Source organism: Solanum stenotomum, chromosome 7 (genome assembly GCF_019186545.1).
Source record: "Solanum stenotomum isolate F172 chromosome 7, ASM1918654v1, whole genome shotgun sequence".
Classification (NCBI taxonomy): domain Eukaryota; kingdom Viridiplantae; phylum Streptophyta; class Magnoliopsida; order Solanales; family Solanaceae; genus Solanum; species Solanum stenotomum.
The window spans coordinates 54,875,594-54,903,293 of NC_064288.1; the positions used below are offsets into that span (position 1 = coordinate 54,875,594).

At 33.1% G+C, this 27,700-nt stretch overlaps 3 protein-coding genes across 4 annotated transcripts; 1 reads left to right on the plus strand and 2 right to left on the minus strand.

The window, feature by feature from the left end:
• The first annotated feature begins 1,896 nt into the window (after positions 1 to 1,896).
• LOC125871008 (subtilisin-like protease SBT4.15) lies at positions 1,897 to 10,693 on the plus strand. Its single transcript, XM_049551584.1, has 11 exons — positions 1,897 to 2,043; positions 2,381 to 2,472; positions 2,975 to 3,075; positions 3,172 to 3,312; positions 3,983 to 4,088; positions 4,232 to 4,739; positions 5,347 to 5,447; positions 6,110 to 6,331; positions 6,983 to 7,091; positions 8,086 to 8,302; positions 10,119 to 10,693. Exons 1-11 carry the CDS (start codon positions 1,963 to 1,965, stop codon positions 10,673 to 10,675), a joined length of 2,235 nt encoding a protein of 744 aa, XP_049407541.1. The 5' UTR covers positions 1,897 to 1,962; the 3' UTR covers positions 10,676 to 10,693.
• Positions 10,694 to 11,012: 319 nt separating this feature from the next.
• LOC125870956 (uncharacterized) lies at positions 11,013 to 20,941 on the minus strand. 2 transcript variants are annotated; one of them, XM_049551509.1, is made up of 7 exons: positions 20,701 to 20,941; positions 17,598 to 17,792; positions 12,713 to 12,826; positions 12,553 to 12,630; positions 12,222 to 12,287; positions 11,975 to 12,040; positions 11,013 to 11,854 (listed from the first exon to the last, which is right to left on the minus strand). In XM_049551509.1, exons 2-7 carry the CDS (start codon positions 17,772 to 17,774, stop codon positions 11,135 to 11,137), a joined length of 1,221 nt encoding a protein of 406 aa, XP_049407466.1. In that variant the 5' UTR covers positions 17,775 to 17,792; positions 20,701 to 20,941; the 3' UTR covers positions 11,013 to 11,134. The 2 variants fall into 2 exon arrangements, with proteins under 2 accessions (XP_049407466.1, XP_049407468.1); XM_049551511.1 differs by lacking the exon at positions 20,701 to 20,941 and adding an exon at positions 20,577 to 20,613.
• Positions 20,942 to 22,057: 1,116 nt separating this feature from the next.
• LOC125871246 (IQ domain-containing protein IQM3-like) lies at positions 22,058 to 26,406 on the minus strand. The gene is made up of 9 exons (XM_049551845.1): positions 25,891 to 26,406; positions 25,601 to 25,715; positions 24,353 to 24,418; positions 24,162 to 24,250; positions 23,890 to 23,977; positions 23,536 to 23,682; positions 23,356 to 23,448; positions 23,001 to 23,102; positions 22,058 to 22,647 (listed from the first exon to the last, which is right to left on the minus strand). Exons 1-9 carry the CDS (start codon positions 26,274 to 26,276, stop codon positions 22,171 to 22,173), a joined length of 1,563 nt encoding a protein of 520 aa, XP_049407802.1. The 5' UTR covers positions 26,277 to 26,406; the 3' UTR covers positions 22,058 to 22,170.
• Positions 26,407 to 27,700: the final 1,294 nt, after the last annotated feature.

Sequence of the window (27,700 nt, forward strand, 5' to 3'; positions counted from 1 at the left end):
TTGGGGTTTTTTCATTGTTCAAAATAATTGAATTATTCAAATTTCAAGATGGATGTTTAATTTTTTTTTCCATATTTGTCATTTCCTTTAATAAAGTTTGTTACTTTTTAGGGTATAACTTGCATTACCTACAAAGTTACATTTATGATTTCACAACGGACGTGGTAAGTATATTTTAAAGTATGTCAATGTTTTTCTTAGTAAATGTAATAAACAAACAGGTTTGAGACCCACAACACAAAAACAATGGAAAATCTGCAACTGAAAATATTTTTAAAAATAAAAATAATCAGCATTTCATTGTGAAATCAGTTATTAATTATATTTAATAATGAATATTTGACAATAAATTATCAAAAAATTCTAGTAAAAATAAATTATTAGTGCTAGTGAGAATTAGAAATAGGGACAATTACCCAGGATAATTGGCCAGTATTGAACAACAACAAATGTTGCAAACTTCACAGGGCCTTCCTTATTATTATTTTTTGGCATTGAACTTTATACCCTAGACGAGTAAAGTAAGGACGACAAGTAAAATGAAATGACGATCATATAACTTTTACTTGATTTGATTTGGAGCAAGGTATTTTGAAGCATTATATAGGGTAAAAGCAAATAACATACTGATTAATTTAATCTCAAGAACTAATACATGATAAGAAGTTCATAATTACCACATTAATTATAAACCTAATAGATCAGTATGTCTTGATGATTTGTTACCGTGCACGAAAATCGAGATGAGTTTTAAATGACCGAGTTGGGCTGAAAATATTGAACATGTCAAAATAGGCCGAGTAATCAAAAATTACTTGAATTGATTCGAATTAGACTGAGTTGTGTTAAGAATCGGGTCATAAGCCAACTTGTTCAACTTTTACTAATTAACTTATTTCTTGACACGTGCGTTGCATATCGTTATCAACTCATGTAATCAAAAGATAATTGACTATCACTTGACGTGTGATAAAACATATTATGGTAGATATAATCAAACGTTGGAGAGTATTTTGACCTTATGCTTTATTTATTGTTATTTTTAATAGATGTGTGGAAAATCACTTTTAGACGAATTTGAAAGTATGTACCTCATTTTCAGTTAGAAAAAGTGAATTCTTGATGTATAAATATGTTTGGCAGCATATCAACCCGTTGTAATTTTATATGTATACCATTGTTGTTTTATTTCAATTGCATATTTATTATGTTTATAAATAAGAAAATTATGCACATTCAGATATTCTTATTCCTCTCATGTAGGCTTTGCACAACTTTGTTTTTCGTTTCTTCTATATGTTTTACATATTATTTCTTCTTATTTATACTTGAATTTGATGCTCTTGAGTTGAAGATTTTTCAATTACAATATATCTACCTTCACGAGATAGTGATTCAAGTTTTGTACACACACCCTTTCAGATTATTATTGTTATAACTTTGTGAGGATAGTCAAATATACTCGTACATGATTTTTATTTTAATAATAAAAAAAATAAAAGTGATTATTTCACTTCGGTTAGCCAAAAATGGCATAGCTGCGTCATTTATATAATAATGAGGATATAAATAGAAAATACCGACAGTAAAAAATACATAAATGACAACTTTACATAAATGACAAATTTATGCTACAAGATTAATTATATCCCATAATTTGTGGAAAGAGACATAAATGGATCTTTTTAACCACCAACCACTCCACAAACACATAATAATTCAAATTTTTTATTTAATTTACATAATAATATACACAAACACATAACTAGATCTAAAAGAATAATTAAAATAAAAACAAAAATATTAAAAAATAATCATTTATCCGAAAGATTAGTTCAACACGTCCCAGTAGTTATGGAAAAAAAAATTCACATTCAAAGCAATATAAATCTAAATCTTCACAACTCTTACAACTAAATTAAATCTACAAAAATAATTATAATTGAAGTTTAAAGACAGAAAATGTGGAGAAGTATTTTCATTTTCATCTTCAATTTGTGTCTTCTAGTTAGTGCAAATGCAAATAATGACAATCAAAGAAAGGTAATTTATTTTATTTTTGTAAAATTCTTGTATTAATGTTATTTTTCGGTGTGATTAGCATGTCTACTTCACTGTTGTATCCTCGATCCGCTTGCATACTTGAGTTTATTATGCTTTATTTAAATGGATGTTCTCTTCGAAATAACTTATTTATCTTCACGAGGTAGGACTAAGGCTATGTACGCACTATCCATTTGAGATTCCATTTGTGGGATTACACTTAATATATTGTTGGTTATTGTTGATGTTGTTTCATTATATTTGCCATTTTTAAAAGTTTTTTTGTTGTTTTAATTTTTTTTTTAATGATCATGTTATTATAATGTGTAATTTGCAGTCATATATTGTGTATATGGGAGAACTTCCAAAGGACACAAGGTCCTTGTTTAGCAATCACAACAACATCCTCAAACAAGCATTTGGATCAAAGTAAATATATTTCTACCTATATATATATGTGTGTGTGTGTGTGAATTTATTATTATTGTTGATTGTTGATATAGTTGTTAATCATCGGAAGTTTGTTGAGTACGATTGATTGGAGTATACATATTATTTTGATTTTCACCTGGTGTCAGATACTTGTATTCGGCCGGATTAAGTTACTACTCAAGACAATCCTAGTAACAAAAATAAGACATTTTGCTTCAATTATTATTTGATTCAAAATGAATGCACTAATGACGTATTTAATTAGTTATATTTCTTATGAAAAACTATTATTATTATGAATATATTTCAAAATATGAATACTAGTCATAGTTATAGTAAATACCATTTGAATAGTGTTTTTTTTGTTCATGTGTTCACTTTGTAAAATGTGGATACCCCTATGAAAAATTATGTGTACGCCATAATTAATTAATTAATCTAGTCTTAAAATATTGTCTGTTTTATTTAAATTTTCTCAATTATTTTTTTCGATTTTCAGTTTAGCAGTAGCACAACTACCGAGGGTACTACACAGTTACGACAAAAGTTTTAACGGGTTCGTGACAAAATTATTGCCAGAAGAAGCAGACCTTCTATCTCGTATGAAATAATATCGAATATCAATTAATTTTAATTTTTTTATAAAAAAATCGTCAATTTTTAATTTAATTTAGTATGATATTGTTATTTTTTCAGATAGAGAAGATGTTATTTCAGTGTTTCCCAACACAATTCGACAACTTTATACTACAAGATCATGGGATTTTATTGGCATGCCATTGAATGTTGAACGAAATCAAGTTGAAAGTGATATTATTGTTGGTGTTATTGATACAGGTTAGTATCCATTGTTTAAAAAATTACCAAAAATTATTTGATACGGTATTTGTACGGGTGGGAGATCGTAGGTATCTGATGATATAGATTAGAGGCGGAGCTAGAGTTCTAGCTACATCTTCTGGAAAATTGTATTTGTTAAGAAATATCATACTTCGACAAGTTTCTTTCTAGAATTTAAAACTCATACACAAAATTATGAATCCGCTTATGCGAAATAGGATTATTAATGTACATTTGAACTGGCGTTAACACCATCGTCATGACATGTGTATATGTTTTTTTTTAGGAATACAAATCAGTATCCATTATAAACAATTAAGAAATTTTTTGATGTAGTATTTGTATTGGTGAGAGATAGTAAAATTTGGTGAGAGATAGTAAACAATTAACAAATTTTATTAGTTTGGCTAAAACCTTATATTATTATGTTAAGAAATATACGAATATGTATACATAAATTATTCAGAATACATATCTTTTCTAAAATTCAGAACTCATAAATTGAAAATTCTTATTAATCCATCCCATTTCACTAGGTGTGTGCAAACCGGCTCACACTATAAAATAATGAAACATAATGGATTTCATTCCATCACTTGATCAACATATTATTGGTATGTCACCAACACTTACATTTATTTATTTATTTGGAATTTACATATTTTAGGAATATGGATTCAATCAGAAAGTTTCAATGATAAAGGATTTGGGCCTCCACCTTCAAAATGGAAAGGCAAATGTGGCCAAGGTGCCAACTTCACTAAATGCAACAAGTAAGTTAAAAATTTATTCGCATTCGATATTTTCCTCAATTTAATAAATACAAGTTATTGTTGGTAATTCATGTTTTTGTAGTGATTCTTTTATGTTAGTGTATAAAAGTTAAACTCATACTAATATTTCTATAAATGAACAGCAAAGTGATCGGAGCACAATTTTTCAATCTTGGAGGAGCAGGAAATGAAAACGAGCTCTCCCCGGCCGATTTCGAAGGCCACGGGACCCACGTGGCATCCACGGTCGGTGGAGTACCCGTCCCGGGCGCTAGCTTGTACGGTCTAGCAGAAGGCACTGCACGCGGAGGGGTCCCATCCGCGCGCATTGCCACCTACAAAGCGTGTTGGTCCATGGGGTGCACGGACAGCGACATTTTAGCCGCGTTCGACGCTGCCATCTCCGACGGAGTGGACATAATTTCCCTCTCCGTCGGAGGCGGAGGGCGCGATTTTTTCGAGGATTCAATTGCTATTGGAGCATTTCATGCCCTAAAAAAGGGGATTTTGACATGTTGTGCTGCTGGAAATAGTGGGCCTGATTTGGGAACTATTGAAAATGTAGCACCATGGATTTTCACAGTGGCTGCTACTAGCTCTGATAGAAAATTTGAGACTGATGCTATGTTGGGTAATGGAGTGGCTATTTCTGTAAGTTACACAAACTCTTTTATTTCACTTATATATATATGTTTGTGTTACCTAATCGGCCTCAGCGATTGAAAAATAGTCATTGTTCTATAGTAGTAATAGATTTCACGGGAAATATCAACATGGGTTGTGGTGCAGGGGCGAGATTGTTTCACCCTTAACTAAAAGTATTGGGTTCGAGTCCTAGGTACGGAGAAAATCATGTTGGGATCACCACCTCCGAATGAGTCATGCAGTGAACGATCCGAATTTAGTCGGAGCTCCAATGTGGACTTCGAACACCGGATGGGAAACCAAAAAAACTCCACGAAAAATAATTTCATCAAGAACAATGACTAACTCGTTCAAATTTAACTTAATTTGTCGATTTGACACCTCTATATATAATAAGGGAGTGCTTCACCCTTAACCAGAGGTCTCGGGTTCGAGCCCTGGGTATGGAGAAAATCCTGTTGGGAGCGCCATCTCCGAATGGGCCCTGCAGAGCGCGATCCGGATTTAATCAGAGCTCCAATGCAGACTCCAAACATCAGGTGGAAAACCAAAAAAAAAAAAAAATGTTGTTACAAGTTCTATATGATAAATTAATATATTTTTCCTTTTATAGGGAATTTCAGTCAACACATTTGAACCAACGAAAAAATGGTTTTCATTAACCTCTGGAACTCTTGCACAAGCAAAGAATGCATCTTATTATGGAAATTCAAGGTACGTCTCAATTTATGTGACACTATTTTTTTATTAATTTGTTTCGAGTCAAACGTACATTTCTATACTCTTGAAAACTATTTAACTTCATATGACTCACCTTACCAGAAATGAAAAGTTTTTATAGTTACATAAATATTTATAATATTGTATAAAGTAAAAGCATTGTTCTTATAATCTGCATAAACATTATGGCATGTTTACAACCTCAATTTGTTTTAAATTCATTTTTTTCTTCCCGACCCAAATAAATATTTATGAATATTTAAAATCACAAATTTCAAGAATATTATAACGACACTAATAATATAACAGGTTTAAGAATATCACAACTGTCTGCCTATAATGATAAATGAATCAAAGGGTTTTCATTCAACTTATTTATTGAAATGAAAATTGAGATTTTTATTACTTATCCTCCAATTTTATTTTACAAACAATATATTATTCCTCATTAACCTTATCTCATCATTACTTTTTAAAATGCGGACATGTATTGATCATAACGCACATATTAGTCATGAAATATAGTATAACATGTGATTTTCACCGAACATAAAGGAAAATATTCGTAACCTACAAAAACATGATACATTTATATTTTTATGTTGTCACCACACCTTTCATATATTTACAATTTTCATTTATTTCTTAAACTCCAGTGCGTGCGATTATGGGGCTTTAGATGAGAGCAAAGTGAAAGGGAAAATACTATATTGTCTTGGAAGTAATCAACAAGATTATGCCCTAAAAGGATTACAAGGAGCTGGTACAATTATATTATCTGACAAAATGACAGACACTCCATCTATTACATATATATCATCAACAAGTATCAACACAACATATGCTGCACAAGTTGAGAAGTACATACATTCTACAAAGTAAGTTTGTTTGTGAATTTTTTTTTTTCATTCGGTATCTGTTCGTATTGGAAAAACTGACTAAATTTGAATTCGTGTCATGAAATTAAATACTGGAGTAAAGCTTTTCCTAAGAAAAGATGAATTTATACCTAGGGATCAATCATGACATGTGATTAAGAATGAAAGAGAAACATATCATTCTATCACGATATTTATGAATTAATTTACTTCCATTCTATATAGGGTGTTATTCGTATTTGGAAACTAATTAAATTTGAATTCATGCCATGAAATAATATGTTTTTGAGCTTCATATTTTGAGCTCGGAACTGAGACATTTGGTTAACAATGAAGGAAAAATTTATCATTCTAACACAACTTTTATTGATATTATTTAATGAATTAATTAATAAAAGGGAAAAAGGTGTTCTCCTCATGAAAATTTAGTTGTTATCAATTTTTCATGAAGTATATATGACATCAAAATTGTTTTTTATGTTTTATATAAGTATATATGTATATATATATAGAGAGAGAGTAAATGTTGAATTTTCTTAATTTTTTCATGTGTACTAATATATTTTTGTACTTTTCTTTCTAAAAGTTCTGATTTCGACATTGAATAATATATCATGTTTCTTTCTGATGGTTTTTTAAATGAATATTCAGATCCCCTCAAGCTGCTATATACAAAACAAGAACTGTGAACATGACTGCACCATTTGTGCCTTCTTTCTCATCTAGAGGACCCCAATCAATCAGTCTCAACATTCTCAAGGTAAAAAAAATGAGAATTAATGGTTTCATCAGACACCGCTTCGTATTGGTTTTTTCGATGTATATAGGCAAAAACATATTTTATATAAATATTTTATCAAATGACAAAAACGTCATTTTATCAAGAAATGTCATCTAACACTACTTCATAAAAGTTTCTTTTACCTACGTGTGCAAAATGTATTTTTATGTAAAACAATTAAGTATATCTTTACCATAGGCCTAACACCATTCAACAGTAATACTCGGACTATGTTGCTTGAATTGACACCCCTTAATTAGAAAATTCTTTTATATCAATAGGTAGATAAAATAATTATATCAATATACTATGTATTGAATCTCTTTAACTTCTTCGTATATTTATTTATTTATTTATTTTCTTTTGGACTTCTCTTAATGCAAATTTATGTGTATATACTATATGCTAAATGTGGAGGATTTATCTAAAACAACCTCTTTATTTCTAGCTTTATATGTGTGGTCACACACTGGGTGTTGTTGTTGTATACTATATGTTAAATTCTCATTGACTTTTTTGTCGTTGTGTATTTACGTTTTGATTACCCTTAAACTACGTACACTCTACCCTCTTCAGATGTCATTTGTAGGATAATAATGGGTGTTGTTGTTGTAGTATACTATACGTTAAATTCCCTTGACTTTTTTGTTGTCGTGTGTTTACGTTTTGGCTATCCTTAGACAGCGTACACTCTACACTCTTCAAATGTCACACATGAGATAACAATACGTATGTTGGTGTTGTATACTATATGTTAAATCTCTTTGACTTTTTTGTCGCCATGTGTTTACGTTATGACTATCCTTAGACTACATATACTTTACCCTCTTCAAATGTCACCCATGGAGTATATGTTAAATTTCTTTGATTTTTTCATCTAACATGTGTTTGTTTTTTGACTTTCTTTAGTGAAAACTCTAACTCTGCTACTGCTCTAACACGACGTATATTATTATTATTTTATTTGTGGCAGCCTGACATATCTGCCCCTGGATTGAGCATCTTGGCTGCATTTACAGGATTGAATTCTATCAATAGTGATAGAACTAAAGACAAGAGAATGGTGAAGTATAATGTTGATTCAGGCACTTCCATGTCTTGTCCACATGCTGCTGCTGCCACTGCTTATGTTAAATCCTTTCATCCTGATTGGTCTCCTGCGGCTATTAAATCTGCTCTCATGACAACCGGTACATTTTCGACACCTGTCTCAAACTTATACACGTGTAATTCGGGTTATTAATCTGAGTACTTGTCATGGACGGTTACATCTAGTTATCTTTTTAGGTAGCTTTAGTGACCACACCACGAATTTCATGCCTGGTAAAGAAAAAACATGAATTAATGACATACAACTTTTAGCTACGGATTATCAAAAAATTCATGTTAGCTATCGCTTGACTATATAGTAGGGGTGTGCATCGGTCGGTTCGGTTTGATTTTATGAATTATCGGTTCGATTTATCGATTTTCGATTTTTAAATACGCTAAACTAATAAGATAATTTTTTATCAGTTTTCGATTTATCGGTTTTCAGTTTAACCAATAAGAATATGCTTATAAAACAAATATATGACTTCTCTAATAAATTTGACACGACAAAACAATAATGTAACTTTACAAAAACTCATAAAATAGAAATAATAATAACAAACATGAAAAGAATTATACATGTGTAACACAAAGAGAAATAAAGAGGAATATGATTCTTACTTTAGGTTTTGATGATTTGTATAATGTAAAGTTGTGAACTCAAAGTCACAGCGAAGTATGAATTGATGGCTAAATGATAAAGACATAACTATTAAGTTATTGAGATTAATATTTATTAATATGTATGTATATGTAAAAGTATTAAATTACTATAGTCTTAACTCTTAAACCAATAACCCAATATTGAAAATCAATACCGAACCGATAACTCGATAATTTTTTTTCATAAAACCATTAAGAAACCATTAATCCAATAACCCAATAGCAATAAATCAATAACACTTTTTTCAGTTCGATTTATCGACCGGTTCGATTTTTGCACACCCCTACTAATAGAGAATAATTTTGTAGTTAATTCCTATTTTTTTCTTAGTATCACTTGTATATTCAGAATTTAATATATATGTATAAAACATAATATATGACCTATATATACACATTATTGAATAATTTTCTTTATGAAGCATGTTCACCTAACCATCATCTATTGACGGTAGATGCTCCACTTTGCGACTTGATAGTGTAAAAATTAATTCAGAATCCCTATGTCCTTTTTCATGTGTGATACTTTCCTTCTTAGTCTGTTTCAAAAAGAATGCTATGCTTCCTTACTTAGAATCTATTTAAATTTAAACTTCTCATTTCAAAAGTGTTTTTGTTTTTTTGTAAACTCTTTACTGAATCATAGTGTATCACAAAAAATGGAACGGCGAGAATATCTACTTAGGCAAGCTTAATGGTGAAATCAGTAATTTTACTAAAAGTATTTAAGATTTAATCAACCTTCCTTCGCCAATAGTTAGCTTCATTAATGTTTGACCTGATAGTGTAAAAGTTATTTTGTATTGTTGTTGTATAGACCTATATATATATATAGTATTGTATAATTATTTTGATGAAGGATGTTCACCTGACCATCCTCCATAAACGGTAGATGCTCCACTTGGCGACTTGATAGGGTAAAAATCAATTCAGAATCCATATGTCCCCCTGGTACTTTCCTTTTTAGTTTGTTCCGAAAAGAATGTCATACTTCCTTATTTAGAAACAATATAACTTTAAACTTCTCATATCAAAAGTGTTTTAATATTTTTTTCGTGAACTCTTTATTGAATCATAGTGTATCACAAAAAATGAGACTGGCGAAATCAGCAATTTTACTATAAATTTAAGATTTAACCAACCTTCCTTCGCTAGTAGTTAGCTTCATCAATGTTTGATCTGATAGCGTAAAAATTATTTTATATTGTTGTTATATGGAAGTTAATGAACTTTTTTTTTGTTAATTTTCAGCTACATCTATGAAGATTAGGCCAGTGGGAGCTGAATTAGCCTCAGGATCAGGACAAATAAATCCAAGAAAGGCAATTAATCCTGGTTTAATATATGATCTTGATATTAACTCATATATAGGCTATTTTTGCAAAGAAGGCTATAACAGTACAAACATAGCTTTACTCACTGGAAGCAAAATGTACAACTGTTCAAGTATTCCAAAAGCATTAGGGACAGATGGACTAAATTACCCTTCAATACACTTACAACTTCAAAATCCAAATGAAAGTGATATTTCTGCAATTTTTTATAGAACTGTGACATATGTTGGGAATGGCAAAGCTGTGTATAAAGCAAAAGTTAGGGGACCAAAGTGTCTTTCTATAAATGTTGTGCCAAATATTTTGTCATTTAGTAAAGTGAATGAGAAAAAATCATTTAGAGTTGAGTTGAAGGGAAAGTTCACTAGAGATAAATCATGGTACATTTCTAGTTCTTTAGTGTGGGGTGGGAAAAAACCTTATGTTAAAAGTCCTATCTTAGTTTATAGGCCATTATTTAATGTTGTGTATTAAAAGCTAGCTATTGTTCAATAAGATACTAAGATATTGAATCATTTGGTTTTCATCTTTTACTGTTTCTTGTACACCCTTCATGAAATTTCTGACTCCGCCATTGTTAATTCGCCTGATGAGGGGCTCACATCAGATTTAGCTAGTTAGTGAGTATTGATTAGGGGCTGACGTAAATTATTTCAAAATTTAGAAAGAGACATTCTATACTTCTGAAATGTTCAAAATACAGGAGCACATATATTTTACATCCTCTTCTAATATTTTCACTCTTAGCAAAACCAAAATTCTCACAAAACTTGTAATGTTTTGCTGCCGTTACATCTATCTCTTACTGAAATTAAAAGATGGCTTATATATATATATATACTAAGACAAAAACCGAAAAGGAGTGCACCTTCTACTGTAGAGATTGACCATCAACAAATCAATATTTTTCGCCAAACTTCATGCCTGGGAAGTTTAATGGTGGCCTTTCAAATGCAGTAGCTCTTTCCTTCGTTTCCGAGCCTCTGTTGCTGCTGCAATGGCGTCTGCCGTCTTTTCGCTAGAGCAGGTGATGGATTCTTGAGTTGTCTTTTCTGAAGTATCTCCTCCATGTCCTGCGGTACAAGAGACAGCATTGGGATCGGGGGTATCGTCTTGTTGATGTTGAGAGGGACCAGTCATAGGGACCATTTCTCTATAGCGCTGCCGCCTTCTCTCAAATGCACCCGAGTCTGGTGGAAAACCAAGCACAGGTTCCGTCTCGGTTTCCTGGGTAGTTGTGGCTGAGGAAGTCTCGGCATGTTTTCCAGCAACGGTAGAGGCCCAAGGAAGAAATGGATTATTTTGAGGATGAAATGGGATCAAGCAAGGGAAGGGAAGTACATATAGTGGATTTCCTGGATTTGAACTCTGTTGTCTGTTAATAGAATTTAATTCGCCGGCAGTAGGTGAAGGCACCACTGATGCAATATCAGGAATATTTTGGGTACTACACTGTAATAAGTTGAAAGGTTGAACAATGGATGGCCAAAAGAAAGGTAATATAGGAGGCTGGTTAAAAAGAGAGGTCAGAGCTGGAGTCGGAGTTGGAGTTGGAGTTGGAGCTGGAGCTGGGCTTGTAGTGGAGATTTCTACAGGTTTCGACCTAGAAGCACCATCTGTTCCCTCTGCTTCTGCCTTCTCTATTCTAGACATCTGCAGAACGCCAAAGTCATTCGTTATAGTTTTTCACATGTGACTGTGCAGGTGGATTATATCTCTCTTTCATATTCTGAATTTCTAAGTTGATATATTCCTCGATAAAACCAGGACTACCTGTCCTCTTAAGGTAGCATTTTCGTTCTTCAAAGAATCGTACTCCTTAGCTGCCAGCTCCTTTTTCTAATTGTAACAAACATCATCCAGCAAAAAATGAGTTCGTGGAGATTTGTAGCATACCATAAAAGGAAATGTAATAGTAGGACGAGTATCTTAAGATCGCATGGATTAAGTTATACATTACTTTCACAACCAAGTTGTTTGTCAAAACTCGGATAATACAAGTGAAAAGAAATCTGAATACCTTCTTCAGATTGTTGTTCTCCGATGAAAGATCAGCTGCTTTTCTTGTCAATTCTTCATACATTGCCTAAGAAGAAATAATTACATGAGCACGATATGTTCTCATACAAACACAAGAAATGCACGACTTCACATGAAGTGCTATTGCATTAATTAAGACCTTGCCATGACATTAAGTACTTTATTATTAACAAGTGAACAGGATGCAGACGTAATTTCTAACATATAGCTTCCGCAGGGAGAGAATAAACAACAACCATACAACTTGAATTAGTTAACTGAAATTTGCTTATAAACTGATGTTACCAAAAGAATCCCTCAGATGAGCATACCTGTCTCCGGCGAATTGTTTGCCTAGCAGACTCTCTATTTGCTAAAACACGACAGAGTCTTCGTTCTTCCTTCTCCTCCTGAGATTACCAAAATCAAGCAACAATGCAGGGACATCCTGAAGGATATAAGGATGAGAGAGAGATCAATAATTTTCAGTACCTCAGTCAAATTATGCCTCGATCTTCTGCTGGCAACTGGTGGACAGTTCAGAGCATGTTGAGGGCTTGTTTTTGGTTCAGATTCCTGCTCGGACTGTATCGTTATTTCTTGTTCCTGTTAAAAGCAAAAGAATTACTCAACTCCTCCAAAAGATCTGGTAATAGTATCAAAAGTCAATATATGTGTCTGCTTAGATAAAGCTAACAAGATCCTTTATTTTCTTCTTTTAAGAGTACTGTTTTCCTCTAAATGAGAGTTAAATGCTCATCAAGAAACTGGATTAGATAGAAGTGTTAATTTGTCTTCAAGAAAGTTGTTAGAGACGGAAAAATCCCGTCAACAGCTAAAATTAAGCCCACGTTGCACTAGACAAACTACTCTAACCTGTGCCTTCTCCATAAGAGAGAAGGTCAGCAATTCCACAACAATTTTAATGATACAACTTCATCTGCTAGATCGAGCAATTAAATTATGGAAATGGTGGTCTAACTTCCACTACGAGCAACCCATAATTCACAACTTAAGTTCAGATAGGTTGCCTCAAGAAGACATTCTTGTCAGTTGTGTAAAGTTTCAAGAACCAAGCAGCACAAAGATATATGCTTTTTTTGTTATCTAAATTCTGCTCTATTTTCCTACCATAGAGTAAACTCATTTAGCAAGAATTCAATAAGGAAAAAGGTATTTGAATCATTAAAAGTGAACACCTCGCATTCTTGTCCTTTGAAACCCCCTACCTTGTGAAATTCTTAGTGGAAGGAAACTTACAGCTCTTTCTAACAGCTTTCCACTAAACTGGCGACACGTACTATAACATGGTGGAAGGGAAAGGGAGTGGTTCCAGAGTAGCGAAGTAGTCATTGCAATGACAAATTCTTAATATCAAGCATCCATCATGAAGAAGAGAGTTGGGAAGGGATCTTAACCTCGACCTTCCTAGATGAATGACTTCAAGAAATTGAAACTCAAAATGGCATGCCGAAATCCTTAAAGCAGTTCCAAATTAGAATATGATATAGCTTTATCTATTTCTCCGTATGGAAATGTCGAAATGTTATACGGTACTGATCAGACATGTCATTTGATACTGCTCATCATGTATGCCCTTAATAGGCTTGTAAGCAAACATGACAAGATAAGTGTTTTTCAAGGTTGGTGGCCAGGAAATCATGCCTCACACATGAAGCTTTACAGAAAAGGGGCATACAAATAGCCTCAAGATATGTTTTATGCCAGGAGGCAGAGAAAACCAACAGTCTTAAGTGTCCAACTCTTTCTACATTGCGAAGTTACAGCACAGGTTAGGGGCTTATTCCATAGTATGAGCAAGGAGGAATGGAAATGCCATAACATATAGGAGACCTTCTCAGCTGCTGGAACAGAAGTGGAGGCAGTAAGAGTCAGAAGAAGTTGTGGTGTATAGAGAGGAATGGGAGGATCTTTGAAGATAGATTTAATTCCGTTTCAGAAGATCAAGACAAATTGTATTGTAGCTCTATGTTTTTGGTTGTAAAGAACGTATTATAATTTATAGATGATGAAGTACAGATACTTGATTTTCTAGGAGCACTGAAATTACCGGTTTCAAAAAACAGATAATCATTAATACATACATGAAACTGTAATGTCTGAGTTTGAACTTCATGATTCATCAGCACTTTGAAAAGATGTTTCCACCTCCTATAAAGAGACGATAACAATTAGAGAAACCCCTACTTAGGATTATCTTTTATCTCCATTATCCCCCAGCCACATTTTCAATTCTATACTCAGGAACTAACAGTTTTCTGGAGTAAATACATGCAAACTAATGAGTAGTATTATCCATTAGATATAGCTGATATTATGAATGGGCATACACCCAACTACGGCAAGAATATGCTAGATAACCATGATCCGTCTTATCTTATGAATTCTGCCCAAGCATGGAATAATGCTAGATAGAAACATACATTGAATATGCCAGTGTGCATGAAATTATAATATAGAGTACTAGTTTTACGATAGGCACTTCGCGCGAGTACCAATGTCAATGAGTATATAATTACGAAAAATTAAAAGATATTATTAAATAATGTGCTCAAGCTATAAAAAAATATTAAAGGAAATGTGTAAGTTCTCACTACATGCTCTCCATTGATTTATTTGGACCACCAGCAGTCCCACAACCCCACCTACGGACCCACCAGATCCACCACCGCAATTAACCAATGAGAAACCGACTGATAACCTACTATTCACAACGGCTACTATCTCCTCCCTCACTGCTGCACCAGTAACCACCCATCTCAGACTACATCACTAACACTCATTGTCCCACAAACATAATTCCTCTCATCATCATGCAGCTGAAAATGAGAGACATTTCAAAGAGGTCCATAACCATAGCCAAGCTAATGATCCAAAAGGAGCGGTTTTTCCACAAAAACAGAACGGTTTTCTTCAAGCACAGAAAGACCAATCTTTAGCCCCATCACAGAACAATTCCTCCTCACTTAAAAGTCTCATCCCATTTCAGTCCTCCTTCACGCATTAATCAAAGCTTTAATGGCATGCAAAGCTTCCAGCCCTACCCAAAAAGCCACAGAGCAGAACTGAGGAACTAACAATCCAACCACCATTTCATATACTAACCCTAAAAATCATGTCAGACCAGCTAGCTCTTCTTTCCTTTTTTGGATAAGAGTAGTGTCCGGACCAACTTCATGCACCTCGACTAATTCCATGGAATACCTATCACCTCCCACCAACAACAGGTACTAGGTAAATCTGTCCACCAAGGTAAGGACATATGGCAAGAAATCATAGTGTCTTTGTCTCTGCTGGAAATTGAACTTGAGACCTCAAGCATCTCAACCCACCCCATTGACTACTAGGCCACACCCTTGGGTGCCCAGCGAGCTCTTTTTCCAAACCATCTTTTGCATCTACTGTCTCGGCCACCCCTCTCTAACAGTTCTAAGGACAAACCACAAGTAAAGATATAACATGGAACTCATATGGGTAAAACCCATTTAGCGAGAATTCATTAAAAGAAAACAGTATTAGAACTTTTAATAGTAAAACACCTTGCATTGTTGTCCTTGAAAACCCCCTACCTGGTGAAATTCTTAGAGGAAACTTACATCTTCTTCTAACAGCTTTCCATTAAAATGACTTGCTGAAAAGATAGTAAACAAGCGGAGTTTAATATAGAACTCTTTGAAATTCACAAGAAGGCTTTACCATTGCAAACTAAATCAAGAAAACTATTTATCTTTTCCAAGATTAAGTGAAGACACCATGCGATTCATCAAAGGCTGCATCCACCTTTGCACAATGGGTTCAACTTAACCTAGTATTTTCGACAAGAACCAGACATATATATATGTGAAAAATCTCAAAACTTTGAACAAATATTAAATTTTGAACCCATTATTTGTAAAGTACAATGAGTTTAGCCAAAGAATCTTACAGATTGAAAAAAATCAAGTTCAAATCTTGGAACTGCCTCTAATGAGCTCATTGAGCTACTTATGTTTGAAATATGTGCATTATCTTTTCCACTGGTTTATACCGGAGAATTTAGTAGTTATTTAAGTTAAAGCACCCGGTGCAAATTACATAGGCGGATCTAAGATTTGAACTTCGCGGATTCAGGATGCAACTATACTCGCTGATTATTTGAATTAACAGGTTCGACATTTAATATTTGTTCAGAATTATTAAATCCGTAAAACAACCTGCACCTAAAATAGTACCCGGATATGTAGTTGTACCTACAGCTCATGTGCTCTTCAGAAAAGGGCATATACCCAAAACACATAAAACACATGTACAGGGTTTGGGACAGAGTTACTAAACTCCGCTGAACCAGTAGCTTTAATTGTACATCCGCCCCTGCTTGCAAATTCCCCGAATTGTAGATTTCAGAAGTAAAAACAAGGCACCCTATTTTGTCGTTTCAGCCAACACACAACAACAACAACATACCCAATGTATTTCCACAAGTGGCGTCTGGGGAGGGTAGAGTGTACTCACCGTACCCCTACTTCGTGAAGATAACGAGGTTGTTTCCGAAAGACCTCGGCTCAACACATGACAAGGCAGTATGAAAAGGACAGTACATAGGTAAAACAAGGCTTAGCAACTAAGACATAACAAATAATTGAGAAAGCATAACAAACCATACAGAGCAAAATAATGTGATAAACATAGCACAAGAACATCGTTTCAGCAAACGATAAACAAAACTATTCACTACTCAAAATTTTCATTAAAACAGAAGAAATCACTCCTAACTCACCACAAATTGTAACCAAGATTACTAGCAGAGTTTTAGAGGGCTACAATTCCAATCGTGGAAGTCACAGTGTACAATAATCATTGAGTTGATTTCTCATATAGCTAGAAAGGCACTTCCCTTATTGAAGTAAATTGGAATTGAGAAAAAAAAAGTGGTTTTTCCGAAATTTGAAGAACATCAAAAAAGTTGTTTTCACTTTTTTTCTCCAAACTACTAACAAAAACTCTAATTTGTATTCATGCCCAAACACAACTCCAATTTTCAAATATCATTTTTCAAATTTGAAAACAAAAACTCCTTTTTCCAAATACTCACAACTTCAAATAGCCAATCGCCAACTATTACCTGAACACGACCATATGAGAAATCAACTCAATAATCATCATACAAATACACAAATTCGCATATGACCAATGCCTGCATACATATACACATATCATCATAAACTTACCCATTTCAACTCAATATTCACTACATAACACTCCAAAATCAAAATTTCAAAACACACACAATATACTTACAAAATCACAAACTAGTTGAAATCGACTATAATAACTCGAAATAATGAAAAAAAGTTCTTCTATTAAAAAAAAAAACTACCTCAGAGCGACCAGATGGTCCTGGAACTGAAAACTCATCACTTCTACTCCCTGGATGAGCTAAACAAGCCAATGCTTGTGCTGCTTCCATCTCAAAATCCACCAGTTCATCTTTTTCATCTCCACCAGCAAACTTCCCTTCCTCCGCCTTGCACGGCGGCCTAAATTTGTCCTTCATTTTGAAAAGAAAAATAAACTGCAGACCAAAAAAATTAAAATTAAAATTAAAAGTGATGAGAAAAGAGAAGAAATAAAAAGAAAAAAAAGAGGGTAGTGAATGAGTGACACGTGTCATGTCAAATCAGGAAAAATGCACACTCCCACTATTGTACTGTATCACCAAAAACCACGTGTGTGACAATGTCACATATTGAGGCTTGGCACATGATGGCAATGTGGCGGGGCGCGGGTTTGGACTTCCAACGCACTCATTCATAAACCGGTTATTGATATGAATAACATAAAAAAAACATAACTAAAATAACTAGAATCGACTTGAACAGAGAGTCGATTCATATACTTTATCATGAAATGATTTGGACTCTAAAAGCACGTATTCACAAATTGGTTATTATCGATATAAGCTTAAAGTCGACTTAAAGAAAGAGTTGATTTATGTACTCAATTCGCAAAAATTCAATATGTCCTCTCGCATTCTGCTCTACATAAGGTCAAATTGGGTCGATCACTTTGATATCCCTAAGTGTTACGGCTTTTATAAAGGACTTAAGAGCTCTTGATCAGTAACAAAATGAACGAAAGAAAATAATAAGAATGAAAGAATATGGGTAAAAAAACCATTAAACAAAAACAAAAAAATTGTTAGTGGTGCAAAAAGCAAATTCTCCTCGGCAGATATAATAATTAAAAAATAATAATCTATTTTTATGCTATTATTGTATATTACTATGATTGTACCTGATTTAGGAATAAATTTTTTTAGAAAAATACTTTCAAAACTTATGATTGACATAAAATAGACAGTGAATAGTATATTTTAAATTAAGAGAGAGAAAAGGTGGAAACTTACTGACACGTGGCCAGTTGAAATACTGACACGTGGAAAATAAAAGGCATTAGTTTCGTAAATTCATTGTCTTAAGAAAGCTTCGATTATATCTCTGCGGCGCCTTTTGTTGTGTTACATGGCACCAACGTGGCTAATACATTTACCACTTACTCCTTCTGTCCGATATTAGATAGACACTTTCTATTCTACACGATAAATTGATAATTAAAAAATCATTAATGAATTGATCAATTTATTACTTTACTTTTTGTTCAGAAAAAGAAATTTTAGATCTTCCAAATTTGTTTAAACTTTCACATGTCATATTAATTGTAGGGATAAACTGGAAAAAAATAATTAATTATACCCTAATTTAATAAGTGATCAAATAATATGAGATAAATATTTTGGTAAGATGTGCATCTAATATGAGTCGATATAAGAAGGAAAAAGAGATTGAATTAATCCAAATGAAAAGGACCAAATTGTTATAAAACAATTAATAACAATACAAAAAATATAGCCACTTAAATTAGTGGAAGGATATATTTTTCTTTTGCTTTTCTTGAGATTTATATATAAAAATAAATTAAATAAGCTTTCTATTTATAGATTAAATAAAAAAAGTTTTATGCACTGTGCAAGATTTTCTACACCATCAAGTAATTTTAACATAAACATGTTAACTTAAATGAATTAAGTAATTAATAAAATATCTTTTTGAATATAATTATAATTATGGTAAAATATAGTAAAGGAAATTTGAGTCCTCTTTACTCTCTAACCAAAATCAATTCATAGTTATCTTCTTAATTAACCAAGTTTATTTGTTTTTCTACGTCTAAATATTTTTTTTCATCAAAAGTAATTTTCAATGGCACAAATAATTTCTTAATTGTCCTTGTTTTTTTCTTTTGAAATTTTGGCAAAGTCATGATCCGTACACACAAGAAGAAGAATTAAAAAAAATAGCAACTTGTTATTCTGATCTGCAATATTACAGTATCCCAAACTGAAGATCAAAAGGTTGGTAACAATCTAATCACTAATACAAATATAATTATTATATGAACAACTTGAAAACATGATTTAACTAAAAATAATTGAAAGATCAGTACAACGAAAGAAGACGCAAAAACTAAAAAATAGAACAAAATAAAGAGATAGAACCAAAAAAAAAATCAGATTTAGAAAACCAAATAAACTTGGTTAATTAAGAAGATAACTATGAATTAAATTAATTTTAGTTAGTGAAGCAAGAGGACTCAACTTTCCTTTGCTATATGTTACCATAATTATAATTATATTCAATAAAGATATTTTATTATTACTTAATTAAGTTACCATGTTTATTTTAAAAATTACTTGATGGTGTAGAAAATTGTATACACCGACACTCGTAAGCTACTTATCAGCTATTTCACCAAGCTACTCCATAAGCCACTTGTCAACTAGTGTTTCAGTAAAAGATGCTTGTAAAGTTATTTTTCACTCCGTTTTACTTGTCCACTTTAAACTTAAATACGCTTATTAAAAACAATAATTAATATAGATTACTTTAATTAATATTAAAATCCAATTCTTATTATGTTTTAATCTAGTTGTTTCAACTTATAATATTGATATGTTTTGTTTTCATTTATGCCAATAGGAATTTATCATGGTGAACTACGAAGGACATTATGGTGGAGGGATGTGGCCCCTTCTAATGCTGCCACGTGGAAAATAAAAATAGGGTAATTCCGTAATTCGACTTAACTTTAAGGTTTTATTCTATCATTGCCGCCTTATTACTATTTTTATTTTTGTCGTATTTCTTACTGTTTACGTAGCCACAACGTGTTTAAATTATTTACCACTTATTTCTCTACAAGTTAAATATAAATTAATACTTCTAAATTAAAATCAACTATATAAATTCCATAATGAAAAAAAAACAGGAAAAAATCTAAATTGAAAAAACAAACTAACCTCATAGTCGAGAGGTGGTTCGGTTCACCTAAATTCAATAATTTTTGTTTATATCCTATCTACGCTATGAAAAAGTTTGTAGATTGTATATTAATTTTAAATGGTTATAAAAAGAAATCATAACCTTCAAATTTCAGATCCGCCTCTATGTAAAATCGAAGCTTGTGTTGCTTCTTCCATTTCACAATCCACCAGTTCATCTTTGTCGTCGTCGCTACCGGAAAACCTCTGTTGCTCCGCCGTGCACAGCCGTGTTGTTGAATTTCCGATGGGTTTGGTATTCATAGTGAGGTATAAGAGAGGATAAAAGAAGAAGAAGAATGGAGAAAACGAAATTGGAGGAAAAACTAAAGCGGTGAATGAGTACAACGTGTCATTGCCAGATCATAAATATAGGTACAAAAGAAGCTCTATGTATCTATAAAGTACACGTGGAGGCCACACGTGCAAAAGCTAATTTTGGCACTTAGTAGTAGTTTCTAGCATAACAAATTACCTTTTTTTTTCACCCGATATCGATACATGCATTGAAACACGACTATTTTTACACTTGCACCGCATAGGATCCATTCAGGGAAGAGCACCCATTTAAAGATCTAAGACTTGAATCTGAAACATAGTTTTATCAACTGCACCATATTACTCCCTCCGTCCCTATTTAGTTGTCCATATTTCCTCTTTTAGTTGTCCCTATTTAGTTGTCCATTTTGACAAATCAAGAAAGGACAACAAATTTTTTCCTATTATACCCTTATTTAAATAAAGTTGTCATAAATAAAGTAAATAAACTTATGAATTTTCCAACATTGATTAGTTATCTTGAGTTAATTTATTTTGAAATTGTAAATTGTACTATAAGGGTAAAATTGTAACTTCACCATGCTAATCATTGTTGTCTTAATCTATGTGTCATTTCTAAAGTGAACAACTAAATAGGGACGGAGGGAGTATTTTTTTGTCTTTGATAGTCTTGGTGTTTGTGTTGGATAATTAAGTTCACTAAGGCTAAACAAATGAAATAAATCATTTGTGTGTTTTTATTTGTGGTGAAATAAAAAAAGGAATAAAAGATATTATGACTAGTCAGAGCCGTCAATACTGACTTAGTCAGTTAGTCACCCCTAATTTGATAGAATTAGGTTAAAAAAATTGAATTTCATCTGAAAACGAGATTATTTAGCCCAATTTAAGTAATTCTTGGTTCACAAGACTTGAGCAAAGTTGGATTTGTTTAAATTAAATAAAAAATATTTAACTAATACTATAGTTGCTTCTGATTTTTTTTTTCCTTTCTAGGAGCTTCCACCCCTTTGCTCCTTTGGTGACTCGAACTCACAACCTTCGGGTTGGAAGTGAAGGGTGCTTACCATCCGAGCAACTCCCTCTCGTCATTGCTTCTGAATTTCATGTACGAGCTACTACGTATTATCATGTTATGGCCAATTGGAAGAAAACAAATTAGATTGGCATGAGAGACCATATATGGAAGGGAATAACTCATACTCAAATGTTAGAAGTACAAATGGCATTTACACTTGCTAGAGTATATTGTAGCAGGAACATGGAATTTAAGAAGGAAAAAAAGACTTTGAGTTCAAGAAGACTTTACTAGTACATTGTTGAAAACTGGGGAAGAACAAGTAGGCGAACAAAGAGCGTCTAAAGGTCTAGGAGTTGATGATGGAGAAGGTTTAGGTGAAACATTAGTTAGTTCCAAGGCTTGCCATCGTAGTTCAGCAGGGTAATCGGCAATGCAGCCAATTCTTGGACCGGCGCCTGTTGACCAGACTCGAGATAGTTGATGGCCAAGTTGATATGATCTTGATGATTTCTTGGAATTGATCCTTTCTAGTATAGCAGTCTTTGGCACTTCTGTTCTCGGGCTGTGAAGGCCGCCTGAGAGCGTTCTCTGGTAGCAGCTAGTTGCAGCTTGTGGTGATCCAATTGATTCTTTCTTCTCTTCTTTCACTGCTTGTGGAGGAGTTGAAAGTTTTGGCGGACGTTTGTCAACAGATTTTACATTTACATTTACATCTCCGGAGGTGTCATAGTCTTCATTTGCCTTTTTTATCTGATGACAGATCACAAAGATGCAGATTATTTAGATTAGAACTTGGTGAATACTCACAAGTCAATTCTGATCCAAAGCAGACAGTATGGTAAAAGGCCTAGGGGCCTAGTAAGCATTGCCTCCTTTGAGTATTGAAGGTGAATCCCACCCTAAGTCTCCAGCCCCGTGTTGGATCCTCCAAAAACACACTTACAATGTCGAGTCCTAACAACATAGCTTACAATAGGCTCTAGGGGTCGGGTAGAGGACTAATTGGGTCTTTGTGCCATTCAAAAGTAGATAATGTGATAAACAGCTCTCTCATACAGAAGAGAAATATGGATGTAAGACTAGACACATGGATAATCACTCACCTCAACTTCATCCACGTTGACTCCGTGTTCCTGGAGAATCGATAAAAAGGTTTCGAGGCTATCATCTGATGGCCGATAATGGCCACTGTAAGGTGAAATAGACTGAAGAAAAAGGATGTCAGAGTGTAGCAGAATTCAAGTAAAACATTGTAAACAGCAAGGCAAAAGAGTTCGGTATAACAAGCCTATATGCAAATTATATGGTGTAGAGTACTGGAGTTGCAAGGAAATTGCGAAAGAATTATCACAGACAGCGTTATATAAAGATCATATCCGACAAAGGTAAAGATAATCTACCTGATCAATTTGATTTTTAGTAGTTCAGATAAAGATTATGATACTTAAATCAATTTACCTTCACTGTTCCATCCTGTACCACTAGTCTTCCAGCAGCTAAAGCAGCCCCACCAGCCAGAAAACTGGAATGATGAAACATTCCTTTCTTTTTCTGAAAGACATTACAGAACAGTAAAAAGTTATATTAATAAAGGAAAACAAAAGCAAGAAATTTATGCAGCAACACTATACCACTCACCTCACCAGCATAGAGTCTTTTTGATGTGCTCATCACAAAGATCCATTTTGCCCCATCGGGGCCTTTAGTTGTGTCAAGAAAACTTCCGGTTAGCTTATGCAGTATTTGCCCGCCAGCAATTATGTACTCATAATGTTGTCTTTCTTGCTGATTATAAAAAGATTAAGAAGGAACAATCAGGAGTTGTGTCCTAATATCAGGTAATGGGACATGCATAACAAGGAATCAAGTTAGATCGTGTATGACGGAGCTGTTGGTGCAAGTATTTTCGTGGACATATGTCTGTTGCAGTGCGTGATTGATGCTAAACTACATGATATGTAGATCATAAGTAACAAAAGATTCAGCACATACAGGTCCAAGATACTTGATGCATTGTTTCTGAAGCTTAGCTCTTGGACATTCTTTGAGATCAACCTTTCTGCCATCTCCAAGATCCAACCTGCACATACCTAGTCATTCTAAGCTACCCAGACTAAAGCTTATAACGTTTAACTGGTATCACATGCATTGTCTCAAATGTAAATCTTCAGGTCATCAAAGTCTATGTTGTTGGCTTTGACGACCTGAAGATTTACATTTGAGACAATGCATGTGATACCAGTTTCAGCATTCAGCTTCCTTACCAAAAGAAGAAGGGCTGGCCAGCATCAGTTTTACACCATTCTTCATAATAGATATGCATGTTATGTCCATATCGATGGCGTGGATCAATCTACAGTTACCACAACACATAGATCAAATATCGTATATATTTCATTAATAATGAAATTGAATAAAGCAAGAGCGGACACCAGAGTAAAAAGGACAGACTCACAGCCTCAATCCAGTGTTGAAAAGCTAATATCTGAGCTTCAGCATCTTTGGATAGACCTTTACCAACCTGACCAGAATGTATATATAGTTAATACTTGTTTGGTTTTTTCAGATGCGAAAAATAATCCCGGTATAAAATTTTGCATTACAACTACAATGTTAATTCTCCGGCATAAATTTTTAGATTACTACAACAACAACAACATACTCGGTGTAATCCCACCCGTGGGGTTCTCGAATTGTTTTGTTTGTAGCATAGAATAATCAGTGACGTACGCAAGATTTTTCATAAGTGGTGTCACTTTTTAAAATAAATATAATTAATTATATTAAAAAATTAAGATTTTTTTTAGCATTTTTATGTGTAGCGAAATATATTTAGATTAAAAAATTTAACCAAGAAAGAAAAAGGTGGTATTGAGGTTCAAACACCCAACGTCAAACCAGAAGTGAAGTACCCTGACCAACTGAGCTAAGCTCATATTTGGTTTAAGGAGTGTCACTTTATTGTATTTGTTCTTTATTTTCAGTTTGCTTTCCAGTTATTTATAATTATTTTTAAAAAAATTTCAACTAAGTCGTGTCACGTGACACACCTTCGCCTAAGGTAAATCCACCCCTGAGAATAATTCCACACAACTATAGCTGCAAAACTTTAGGTGGGCACTATGCTAAGTACTACACAAAATAAAGAGTGGAATACGAAAGATCACCTAACATGACAAAAACAGCTTTAAATTATGGGACCTTGTGCTAGTTCTAGTAATTTAAAAGAAAGGCAAATTATATTACTATAAAAAACAATGAATAGTATAATACTTAAGGTCTTTTAATAATTTTCAATTTATATGAACTAGAACTTGTACAACTATACAAATAGGAAAACTAATCCCTGAGCTTGGTATCGAGATCTCTGCATAATTTAGCCTATAGTTTACTATCAATCATCTACAAAGTAAAACATAAATAATACTTCTTCTGTCTTAAATTATCTGTCGTGATTTCTAAAGATAGTTATCTCAAATTATTTTTTATTCTAGAAGTTCAATATCTATCTTGATTTCTAAAAATAGTTATCTCAAATTATTTTTTCGTTTTAGAAGCTTAATACAAGATTATCCTATTTTACCCTTAGTAGCAATTATTATTGAAGACAACCAATGCCTCAATTATGTTGATCTTATGGTTGTTCAATTATAGTGATGGTACTAAAATAAAATTACGACAGATACTTTGAGACTGAGAATACCTTAGAAGCATTTAAGCCGACGCGATTCCACCGTGAAACCGCCGTCTCCGGCTTCGAGTAATCGAAGAATGAAATTGTACTGTGATTCAACCGAGCATAATCTATTGCTTGCCACCTTCATACAAATAACAGAGTTAATTTAACTAATCTTTAAAGTTGAATTAAACTAAATCGAGTTTAAAAATTCAACAAAATTACAAAAAAAAAATATTACTATAAGATGCAATTTCTTTCACGTTAATATAAAAAATGAATTATATTTGATTAAAGTAAATTATTAAAACTCGTACCAAAGCTCTTCAGCTACCACAGCAGAGTCAGCTAACATACGCCGTGTACGATAACTCCGATAAACTTTCTGCAATCTCTTCGCGGCATTCGACGGCGTCTTTTCAACGTACTCAGAAAAATCACATTCCCGGCCTCCATTTTCAGATACAGAAGGAGACGCCGGAAACGAAACCATACCGTTTTCACATTCTACACCAGCAGAAACCGGCGAACCAAATCCTTCGAGTCCCGGCATGTCGTCGGAGCTCCGAAAATCGGGAATACGGAGCTCCGTCAGTTTACAAGCCGACATGTCAATGAGTTTTCTATACGGAGGAATAGAACTAACCTGAGAGGAAGAGTTGTTGAGATCAAAATTTGACACGCCGGTAGTTTCGACGTCCATTGAGAGAGATTCGGTCAAATAACTGCTTCTGCTCTACAAAAGGCCTTGAGATTCGGACAACGAACGAAGTCCAGTGAGTTTTAGAGAGAGAAAGTTGTAGAGAGAGAAATAGTCGCCGGAGAATGAAATGAGTGAGACGGAGTTTGTGTATATATATATATATAGACTGCGTTTTTTCGCCGGTAAGTCCACTTGTCAAATTTTTTGGGACGAAACAATTTATGAGATACTCCCTCCGTCCCTTTTTAGTTGTCCACTTTAGAAATGGCACACAGATTAAGGCAACAATGATTAGCACAGTGAAGTTACAATTTTACCCTTATGACAACTTTTCACTTCAAAATTACAACCACTTATTTGAATTCAAGTGAAATAAATTGGAGGGAAACAACATACACTTTTACAATTTTCAAGAAGTGTAAATAAGGGTATAATAGAAAAAAATTTGTTGTCCTTTTTTGATTTGTCAAAATGGACAACTAAATAGGGACAACTAAAAAAGAAAATATGGACAAATAAATAGGGACGGAGGGAGTATAAATTCCACGCGCTCGAGTATGAAAATAGAAGAGTTATACTCGCCCGTACGGACTTTGAATAAAGAGCTGTTTTGATTATTCCACTACTAAACTTTTGGCAGTTGACATTAAAAAAAAAAAAAAAGTTATCACACTTTAAAAACATATTTCAATTTTTTTTTCGAGTTTCATATTTTAATTATTTATTATACTCTTCTTTGTATTGAAACATACAATGATGCTAGTTAGCTAAATATGTGTTTCAGATTGACATTAGGTGCGTGGAGGCTAACTTAATATCGAGGTGTGTTTTAATATAAAAGGAAGTAATATAGTAGCTAATATATGTAACACATATTGGGCTAACATATCTAACTTCTTCTTTTTTACGCAAGTTTTATATCTTAATGATTCATCGTATTAGTTTATCTAAATTATCATCTTCTTTGTATTAAAACACACAATGATGCTAGTTAATTAAATATGTGTTTCAGATCGACACTAAGCGCATGGAGGCGTGTCTTAATACAAAAGGGAGTAATAACTAATGTATGAAACTCCGAAAGAAGTAGATTGCTATCGGTGTTTTTTGTTATTAACTCCAAAAGTGTGCATTCTAAAGAGTTAGTGTTTTTAAACCTGTTAATCCTTTCAATATAATATATGTGGTACGATTTTATTAGTTATGGAATTTAAAAATAAAAATATTTATAATTTATGATTTAAAAAGAATGTTAGATATTAATATGACTATAACTTATCTTATTATGTGTAAGATCAAAGAATTTTAAATTTTAACTTATTTTTAACTATAAAAACAAGACATTTTTTTTGTAACAAAAGAAATTGATATTATAAATTTGAAGGATATATCAATTCAACTTTTAAACGAATTACATTATTGGA